We start from the raw sequence: 10360 nt of genomic DNA, 5'->3' as shown, positions 1-10360 counted from the left end.
CCGTTATTCAACGTCTTCTAGACAGACATTTAGCAGTCCAAATAGAACCAAATTTGATATGGTAACATTTCAGGACATGCAGAAAACATTTCCGTAAAATAAATATTTGTACCGAAACTCACTACTGTGGTATGTTTGATGATGTAAGTGAAGAAAGATCAGTTTCATTTGTGGAGACAAAAAGTGTAGATTATCGAAGATATTTTGCAAATTTTGCAGCCTTGAAAGGCATCACATTGTATGTGAGATATCGCAGAGGATCAATTATCACCCAATGAACACGCTGTCATAATGGAAACAGTATTGAGCAGAATCACTGTATAATAAGAGTATTTTTTACAAATAAGTTCAGCACCAAAATTACCATAGTGGCGCGTTTTTGTACTATTCTGTTTTACAAAAATGTCTTCTGCATGTCATGAAATATCACCATACCAAATTTGATTGCATTTGAATTGCTAAATATCTCTCTAAACAGCGTTGAAAAGGGACTTTAATTACGATCATTCGATACATAGTTCTGAAATACACTTAGACCTATATATGAATATTTATACATATTTATAATGTATAAATATTCATTATCAGTTTTACGTATGACTAACAAAAACTATTTTAGTGTTTTATTATTAGAAAAGTCGTTTTTCTATCAAACGATGATTTTTATTAATTTTCGGAATTACCTTATTGTGAAATGACATTTTCTGTTATCAATTGTCGTGACGTATTGAATTCTTTAGGCAATCTTTATGAAAAAAAACAAGTTGGATTTTTCCCTTTTTGACTTTAATAATAAATTTAGACTAATAAATATTCACATTCCATAAACGTGTGGATAATAATATAATGAAATAGCACAATTTTTCCCGTCAAATAACTCGCGACATTGAGCACGTAGGATCGCGAGTGTCATCCCACGCCATCGCATTCAGTATTGAATTTTAAGTGTCATTTGCCTATTTTTATTGATGTTATTTATAATTTATTATTAATATACTCTTGAATTTTCGGGACAATATGAAATATAACATAATATTATTTGGACGATATCGTACCTATCGAAACCTAATTTCTTTTATGTTTTGTATCATAAATTGAGGTTTTGTTCGTAAAGTTATGAAATTCTAGTACTAAATATCACAAAATAATAAAATTATTATAATAATAGAGCTAGTCGTAAAACGAGAGTTATAATATAAATGGTCGTAAAGAGGAGTCTACTATAATTACAAAAAAAATTAATAATAATAATAATAGTGTGAATAAGTTCTTATTTTCGTGTCAGTTTTAATGTTTAGGAAAGGAGCAATATAAAAAGTTAAAGAATTTTTTTTAATCTAACCAAACATTAAAGAACATAGCCAAAAAGAGTTCGGTTCTACGCTTCAGTGATTCCGAATTGGTGCAGAAAGCAGAACTAAATGGATTAAAGAGACTTTTCAACACCGCTTCTGATACCTTCTTTGTGTAATTCATATTTACGGTTCGATATTTTCATCATTTATTGAAGAAAGTAATCAATAATAATCTGACGGAAGTTAAGTCTTTAATAGTAATTTTCGTTTGTTTCACGTTGTTGTTAATGGAGTATTATTCTTCCCAGAAAAAAGACTGTTTGTGTGATATTTTCGTAAATTATTAAATAAAAAAATCGATATAAATATTTCTATTTACATTTGAAAGTATAATTTTTTTTTTAATTTAAAATATATATCTTTCTTTTAATACCAGGTACTTCTAAGTGTATACACTTTAATAATCGATATATTATGTAAATTTTTATTTTTCCTGTAAAAAGTATCAATACTCTATGTTTTTTACTATATTATATAATTTAAACACATAATGAAGTTTCGGATTTATGAACATAGAAGTATGATCCTACATCCGAAATTTTATTGATTAGAGCTTAATAATGGATGGTCCTAGTCTCTGTAGATCAATCTTTATAACCTTACCTTATAAATCTATTTTTAAATGCCTCCAGACAACATTTAAACACTAATATGTTAAATAAATTATCTTTCATCTAGTAGTGTTTACTTACACTTTTGACTGGTGTAATTATCAATATATATTTGCATCTAAAATAATCTCTCCATAGAGATACCCTACTTTAAACAAACAGTTTTTTTCTCCTATTATCCTAAAAAGGAAACATTAAGTTACAAAATCTGAAAGAAATAGAGAACTTTTCTGACTTCAGAAGAAATGAATATTCATCTGTAGTAAACACCACAGTCTTTCTCTGTTTTTGACTTAATGGATGGTGTACATATAGTGTATATCCAGGCTACTCTTTCGCTACGTCTATGTATTGTAATGTACTGTACATAACACCATTTTAAGTTTTCAAATTGTTCATCATGTATTGTTGACATCGCTGAATAAACGATATTGAAATATTCACCGAGAAGTCTATTAATTGCTTACGTTAACAATAAGTACAGTAGACCCCCCTATAACATTGTAGATAATTCCGTGTTATATGAATTCCATGTTCCACTTAGATTTCACAAATACGTGCTCCGGGCTGTGAACGGCTCACATATTTGTAAAATCTAAATGACTCGTATAACATGGAATTCATATAACACGGAATTATCTACAATGTTATAGGGGGGTCTACTTGTATTGTTGCTTTCCTACTAAAAAAACACGCTTAAATTTTGTATTATCGAAGTGTGATGTAAGAACTTTAGCTATTTTAATTTTAAAATATTTATATTTTTATGTAAATATTTTGTAAATGTAAATGTTTATAAATGTATTAAATGATTTTTTTAATGACAAATATTTAAAAATGTTATTATGTTCCTTAGGCAATTTACGAATTCCCTATTACTCGATATTAGATAAGTATTTTATCTTTAAAACTATTTAAATTTTAAAAATATATTCATATCTATTAATATAAAATAAATATTTTTTTAAAAAATAAATTAAAAAATAAATTATTTATCAGTTATAAAAAATATATTGATATTAATAATTCATTTAACTTATTGCATTTAAAATGCAATAAGTTACTGCAGTATTTCTTAGAGTAAGAATGAAGCTAAATGCTCTTTAGCTTGACTCCGCCACAGTAGCTAAAAACAAGAAGTAATTTCGGGATTGTAATTGTAATTATATTGTATTATATTATAGGAAAATAAGTATTAGACTGTTGTTATTTTTATAATTACCAGTATTTTATTGTTAACAAGGTTTTAATAAATAAATAAAGGATTTTCCTTGTCATCAGCGATTAATTTCTCAATTGGTTTAATAAATGAAGCTCCCTTTATATCATTTTCAAATAAACTTCTGACATTATCTAACTTGAAAGCTTTATTGTGATGTGCAATGTAACCTTTGACCTGACTTCAGGCTAACTCAATCGGGGTAAGTTCTGCATGATGTGATAGGCGTAATATAATGCGACCTGTTATTCACGTCGACGATACTACAACTTAAATGCTTCAGCTTCTCTATTTTCACTATTATCCAACAATTCCTACTTCAATTGTTCTGGTTTCTATGATATTCCTTTCTCGGTTAATCAGTCACGAATTTGTGAGCAGATTCTCAGAGCAAACACCTTTATTATCTATAACAATAGTAAAATCCAAATGAGGACCCACTGAGCAAACTCATCATGGGTTTGGCCAAGTGATGAAGTACGAACCATCCCTGAAAAATTATAGGGATTTTTCTACCCATCCAGATTCTATTCTGGGTCTTCTAGAGCGGTAGCTTACACCTTAACTGCTCGGCCATTATTGTGTGTATTATGTTCTTCTGTACTTCATAATGAATACGGGACTATTTTCCTTTGCGTGTGTACAGTAATGAACATCTGCTACATTCTTATTCCGAAAATATTATGAATTTTTTGAATTTGTAAAGCTCTTTCTGATTTGTCAATTCGAATTCTTAAACAATATAAATCGTTAACTAACAATAAAAATAAAAAAAAGTACTGTTTTTCGTATATCGACATCTAGCGGTAAAATTTGATATTATTTTTTAAAAAATAAATTTAAAAAAAAGAAAATGGAAAACATTCTTTAAAAATTAAATGTTTTAATATTTAATTTCTTGTTAAAATATTAAAATTATTCAATTCTTTAATATAATATTATCAATAATTAATCGTTTGAATGAACGTTTAGCGAATAATTACTCAAGAATGTAATTAAAAAAGGAAATTTTATAAAGAGAGGGAGGAAAAAAATAAATACAGTTTTTATAAACATCATTTAACTTAAAATTCTTCTTCATTAAATATGATAAATCAAGCGAATATTTTAACTTTAATACATCCAAAAACACTTTTTGCTAATTAAAAAAAAGTGTAAGATACTTCTAAGAATAAATAAATTGGTAGAGTTAACACATAAAAAAAAGGGGGTGAAGTGATAGAGTTTAACCCACGCCCGATGAATTATTGTCTGAAGGGTGATCATTTCACGTCACAATGATTTATGTACCTTACGATAACTTGCTCTATCTGTTCTTTGAATGAGGTATATTTATTCGCATTATTTATAGAGATATTTAACTAAAAATACTAAATATTTCTCCAATAATTTCTATTTTATCTAAATTATATCTACGCCATTTTATACTTTAACTAATTCCTTTTTTTCGTTGTTGTTTAATGCTTACTTCTTTTATGTTGATGAATGATGTTAATTAACAACGATATAATAATTGAATTTTGAATAAAAACAAGATAAATTTTGTTTTTATTTTTGCCATTTTTTAAATATGCTTTTCATCGAATTAGAAAGTAAGCAAATGATCAAAGTGATGTGGAACATACAATTTCCATGTGATTGGCTTTCTGTTTACCTTGCGAAGATGGTGTAAAACTCGTTCTCTGTGTTAGAAGATCCTGAAAATATAACGAAAATATAAATTAGTTTCTTAAATAAATAAAAGTAATAAATTTTACAGATGTTCTTACTTCATTTTTATAGCAATCAGCTCTTCTGTATGGTGGATTTAAACATTTACAGCTATTGCACTTTAGTTGATCTATCAGACACCACCTAAATCTTCGATTTAGCCAGCAGTAAAGTATAGGATTGATGGCACTGTTGGTATGTCCTAGTAATAATCCAAATGGTAAAAAATCCAAAAGGGCTTCGTCCATTTGAGTATTCATTTGGCAGTCTAACAGGAAAGTGATAAAATTGTATGGGACCCAACAAGCTGCAAAAACAGTCGTTAGAATAACGAATCTTTTGGCTACTTGACGCCTTTTTTGTAATATACTTTGAAGTCTAACGGAAACATCACTCTTGTTCGAGCTCATTTCTCCAGAAACTGATCGAATAGATGATATTTTCTGTTTCTCACAAAGTCTTATACCTATTCGAAAATAGGCAAAACCCATTATTAAACCAGGAATAAAAAAAACAATGACGAAAACTGTGATGCCAAATGCTCTTTTCTTTCCAAGAGATTGCCAATATTCTACACAAAATACGACGTAAGTTCCAGAACTGTAAATAAAATAAATTAAGTATAAATAATTTATTTTGAAATTTTATTATATATATTCTTTTCTATACTTTCTAACGAAAGATAAATTAGATTTTGATTGGTTAAACTCTAGATATTTACAAATTTGTTTCATTGATTGTATCATGAATTATAGACTAATGATTAGATTAATGGGACGTTGATGGATCAAAAGCTAACCGACATCAAACTTGACTGAGTACTAATTGCTAAAACAGGTCTATATCAAACGATATTAACAAATCATATCATCATTTTTTTCCCTATATACTGAATCTAAATGGGGAAGAATTTTTGTATATAAAAAAAGACTGGCTTCTACAACCATTCATTATTTAATAATTAATAATTATAAAAAAAGGAGGAAAATCTTATAAAAACTAACGTCTATATTTACAAAAGACCCACCCAAATCGAGTTCATATTTGATATATTTTTAACTTGTTTTTTGTGTGTTTGTATGCGTGTATATACACATACATCCTATGCTTAAATGGCAAATTTCTGATAATAGACAGGTGATCCCCGTGGTGATCAATCATGATATTATCGAGAGATAGAAAATAAATGATAACGCAATTATCATGAAATTATTATTAACATTCTCGACGCGTTACACTCCGAAGTATATATTTGTTATAATTTCTATCATTGGTTAATTTGAGAAATAATTATAGTTTAGCGTTGTATATAGGTTAGAAAAAATGGGGGAAATATTTTTTACTTAAACTTAATGGAATATATTTACACTCAATCTAGATCTAAGTGTCCTAATTAAACAATTTTACCTAGCAGGATCGTAGAAAGTCACTCCAGGCGTAGTTCTAACTACAAGGATGGGGATGAAGAGGAGTGCTGCTAGAAACCAAACTATAACAACTGCCATTCTTACGTGACGACGTCCAAATATTCTTCTACACGTTATAGGATGACATATAACGACGTATCTATCCAAACTCATCACAGTCATTGTGAATATACTAGAAGTAACTGCTACAGCTTTAGATACAGATATACAAAATGTTTGATATTTTATTATTAAAAAAATCTACTTAAAATCTCTAAAAAGTACGCATTACCTTGGAGATAATTAGATAATTTACACATGAATTCACCGAAAATCCATAGCTTATAAGTATAGTTTCCGATAGCCATTGGCATGCATACTAAAGCAACTAATAAATCGGCAATGGCTAAAGTGATCAATAAAGTATTCGGTAATTGTCTCATACGTCGATATCTGAAAGAAAAAAAAATGTCAAAAAATAAATTGTTTAATGAATCAAATTAACAGGTTATTAATAGCAAGTGATGTCATCTGTTATCCCAAGCAAGAGCTATAATTTTCAACAAATCGTTACAGATTAAGCGGAAAAAATCATATAAGAAAGCAAAAATCATGTCAAAGATAATTCCTTTCCTCATTGATAACAGAGGCAAATTTGGGTATGAGGAAAACGTTCTTTTTTTTTTTTTGTGCCATCTTTCCTTCGCTATTGTGCCAATTTTTCCTATAAAAATAATGAAGTGATCACTGTAATAGCTTTATATCGTGATACATAATCTATAAATTTCTCACATCTTTCGAGAATTTCTTTACAGAGTTATTAAAATTATAAAATGAAGAAATTTTCATTTAATAAAGATAAATTTTCTAGCTTATCGATGACTCATTTAACCATCAAAGGCGTTCAAATTGAGCAATTTTATAGCCTAAAATTGCTATTTAAATTTTTTTTTTCTGTTGGAGAAAAAAAAAAAACCTTAATTTTTTTTTATCGCTTCGAAAAGTTAAACATTGACAGACAGATTTGAAGAGTTAAAAAATCGGACGAATGCCCCAGGGTGGACAAGAGATCGTCGACATCAGACGCGTCGGTATGTCAAAAAGTAGGACAAAGCTATACATTTAACGTTTCTGTCCCCGAAGGCCCAAAGATATATCTAAAAAATTCAAGAAGATAGAGAGAAGCACGATAAGTAAAAATTGAACATATGGATATTAAGAATTGTTTACTACTTTATACAGCAATGTTTTTCTATTGGAAAAAAGGAAGTTTTCTTCGACTTTTTTAAAAAAAATTTACATATATCAAGTGTCATATAANAGTCCATTTTTTTTTTTTCATTAGAAGGCCAAAAGACGTTCCAAGGATATCTTCTAGGCCAAAATATATCGTTAACATTAAAATTATATGCTTATTAATAACGCTAGATCATGTTTATAGGCTGTACTAATACATTGAAGATTGTCTTATCATCCTAAGAATACGAATTAAAAAAATAGGATTTAAAACTTATATATAATATATTGAAAAATATTAATTTGTTCGACTCTTATAAATTATTAATAAGGAATTAATTATATATCGGAGTTTTAATAGTGATAAATAGATTTTTGAAATCTCTCTGTCCATAGGAAATTGCAAGTTAATAATGTAAGATGTTTTGTGAATAAACCAATAAAATTCGCAGTTGTTTAACAATATGATAACTACTATTACGTCAATAATAAAATATTCGTACTAAGTTTATCATTAATAACATTATGTTCACGTTATTAACTTTATTAAGTAAATTAAATTAATAGTTTTCATGTTAATAATTAGGTTTCAGTAATTAACTATTCAAAAATTGTCGTTTAAAATTAACGTCTAACTATAGTATCTCCACATCATCTAATATCATCTGACACCATTTCCATCATCCTAGTTTCCACATCATCTTCTCAACATTATCTTTACATTATTTCCTCATCTATATCATTTCATCTCTCACCTTAATAGTAACATCATCTCTAAATTATTCTTAAGAATGGCATAAAGATTTAATTCAATCTCTATATAAAAGAGTATCTAAGAATTTGATAAATCGAAACTTTTCAAAATAATAAACAGGTTATAGCATTCGTGTCACATATGTATAACTGTTATTGATTAAACTGCTTTGAATTTTGTATGTAGTGGTAATGGTATAAAGTTCACAGCATAAAGAAATAAACAGTAGGAATAGTGGTATAGAATAGAGAAATAATGGCACAAAATAGGTTTTTTTACCTTTAAAAAAATACACTATATGTAAATTTTCTATTTAAAATTGCAAATTTATAAGTTTAATCTTATTAGAAGAATTATCTTAGGCTACACCCTTAAGAGAATTTTGAATTTTCTAGTAATTATAATGAATTTTTTTTTTTTAAGTATGGAAGTAATGGAGTAAAGTAATGAAGTGATGTTACGATTATATTTATATTTTATCAACATTTTTTTTTATTTTTTTACTCACGTTTTTGTGTAAGTACTTACCTGAAAAATGTTAATAAAGCCAAAGTGTTAGCAGTTGCAGCTATTAAAAAGGAGGCCACATACAATGTTATCAAAACTAAGTTACGCGTTTCTGTTACGATCAGCTGATCGTGTTGGTATTCCTGAAGGACGTGCGAAAACATTTGAAGTACCGTAGCATTGGTGACTTCTGGTACGTCGGCCGTGACATTGATGTAAAGATGGAACCAGTTAGTCGTTTCCATTACTTCTGAAATGACAAAAAAGAAAGAAAGAAAGAAAAAAATCTGATGTTATCTTATCTTAAAAAAAAAAATACATAATTTCAAGTTTACTAAACGTTTTTTCTCTATTCATAACTGCATTTTTAGAAGCTTATCTCAAGCTTCTTTAAGTTGCCATTGAAGAATTTTGGATATTTATTTTGTTTTTTTTTTTGCAAGATTTTCAAGCAGAAAATATGGAGGAAAATAAGTTTTGTCGATAAAATTAAAGGAAGAACTAAAATTAATTTCTTCGTTTTATTTTAATTACTGTAAATAAAATGCTTGATAATTAAAATTTCAAATGGGAAAATCACTTAAATTATTAAGGAAAAAGGTATTAATAATATATTTTTTTTAACATTACTTAAAGGAAAATTTTTCTTGACCTTAAAAAAATACACTCTTTCAACTGTCCTAAAATTCTTTATTTGAAATATTTCGTGTGTTTATGCCTCAAACGATCTTCTTTTACTCTTTTCTATAGTCCATCAGATAAATTAAAAACTATTTTTAAAATGTCATAAAGAATTAATTTAATTTAATTTTACTAATTAAATTCAATAAAATATGAGAATTAATCTTAAAAAAAACAACAGCAATTTCAGAGCAATAAATATTCTTTTTAATCTTCACAGTTTCATTAATGAGCTGTTTAATCCTATCTGAAGAAGAATTTATCCTCCTCCTCATTTCTTTATCACCAAAAAATCTAAATTATGTTTTCATCTTTCGCTGTATGGTTCCAAAAAAATGAATTTAATATTATTAATTATTATAAAAAGTCTTATTTTGAAGTAGGGATTAACTTTTGTAAACGCTAATAACGAGTAAAATTTCCATTAAGTCTGACCTCACCCTAAATATGACACGTGACTACTCTCTATCTTCTCACCCTCTTGACCTCTGACCACCAAAATTTAATAGCATAAATGCCCGGTATATAGAAATAATCCTGTCAGGTTTCAAATATTTTGGTTCATCTAGTCCTTAGATATAATGCAAAATAGACGCCCACACACACATATACAGAATTTTGCAAGGATTACTTTACATTTTTGGGCTCGTGGAGTGTCAAAACGTCGAGAAGTGAAAAAAAAAAAAAATTAGGAGGAGAGGTCAAAGTTTCACCAATTACCATATTTTCCTTATGTTATAATTCTATACAACATTGTATTACGATATTCCCCTCCAGAAGAGTAAAAATTGCTTAATCCTCCTTACCATTAGCTTCATCATCAGTAAATTTATTCATATTTTTAACCTTTATTCAAATATATAAAATATTTACTTAAAAAA

At 27.7% G+C, this 10360-nt stretch overlaps 1 protein-coding gene across 1 annotated transcript; it reads right to left on the bottom strand.

The window, feature by feature from the left end:
• Window positions 1–4703: 4703 nt before the first annotated feature.
• LOC111633563 (QRFP-like peptide receptor) lies at window positions 4704–9043 on the bottom strand. The gene is made up of 5 exons (XM_023378154.1): window positions 8820–9043; window positions 6594–6754; window positions 6303–6513; window positions 4955–5495; window positions 4704–4882 (listed from the first exon to the last, which is right to left on the bottom strand). Exons 1-5 carry the CDS (start codon window positions 9041–9043, stop codon window positions 4790–4792), a joined length of 1230 nt encoding a protein of 409 aa, XP_023233922.1. The 3' UTR covers window positions 4704–4789.
• Between the last annotated feature and the right edge of the window lie 1317 nt (window positions 9044–10360).

Source organism: Centruroides sculpturatus, unplaced genomic scaffold (genome assembly GCF_000671375.1).
Source record: "Centruroides sculpturatus isolate CEXI.00-Female unplaced genomic scaffold, Cexi_2.0 scaffold831, whole genome shotgun sequence".
Taxonomy (NCBI): Eukaryota; Metazoa; Arthropoda; class Arachnida; order Scorpiones; family Buthidae; genus Centruroides; species Centruroides sculpturatus.
Note: the sequence above shows the minus strand (reverse complement) of the source record. Positions and strands in the feature narration are given on the sequence as shown.

What these genes read in the sequence shown, in the direction of transcription:
- LOC111633563 (XM_023378154.1), bottom strand. Translation starts at nt 9,043, where the DNA reads ATGGAAACGACTAACTGGTTCCATCTTTACATCAATGTCACGGCCGAC. An exon ending in GCTTTATTAACATTTTTCAG is followed by an intron (nt 6,755 to 8,819) that starts GTAAGTACTTAC and finishes TTTTTCTTTCAG; the next exon opens with ATATCGACGTATGAGACAAT. An exon ending in ATTATCTAATTATCTCCAAG is followed by an intron (nt 6,514 to 6,593) that starts GTAATGCGTACT and finishes CTGTATCTAAAG; the next exon opens with CTGTAGCAGTTACTTCTAGT.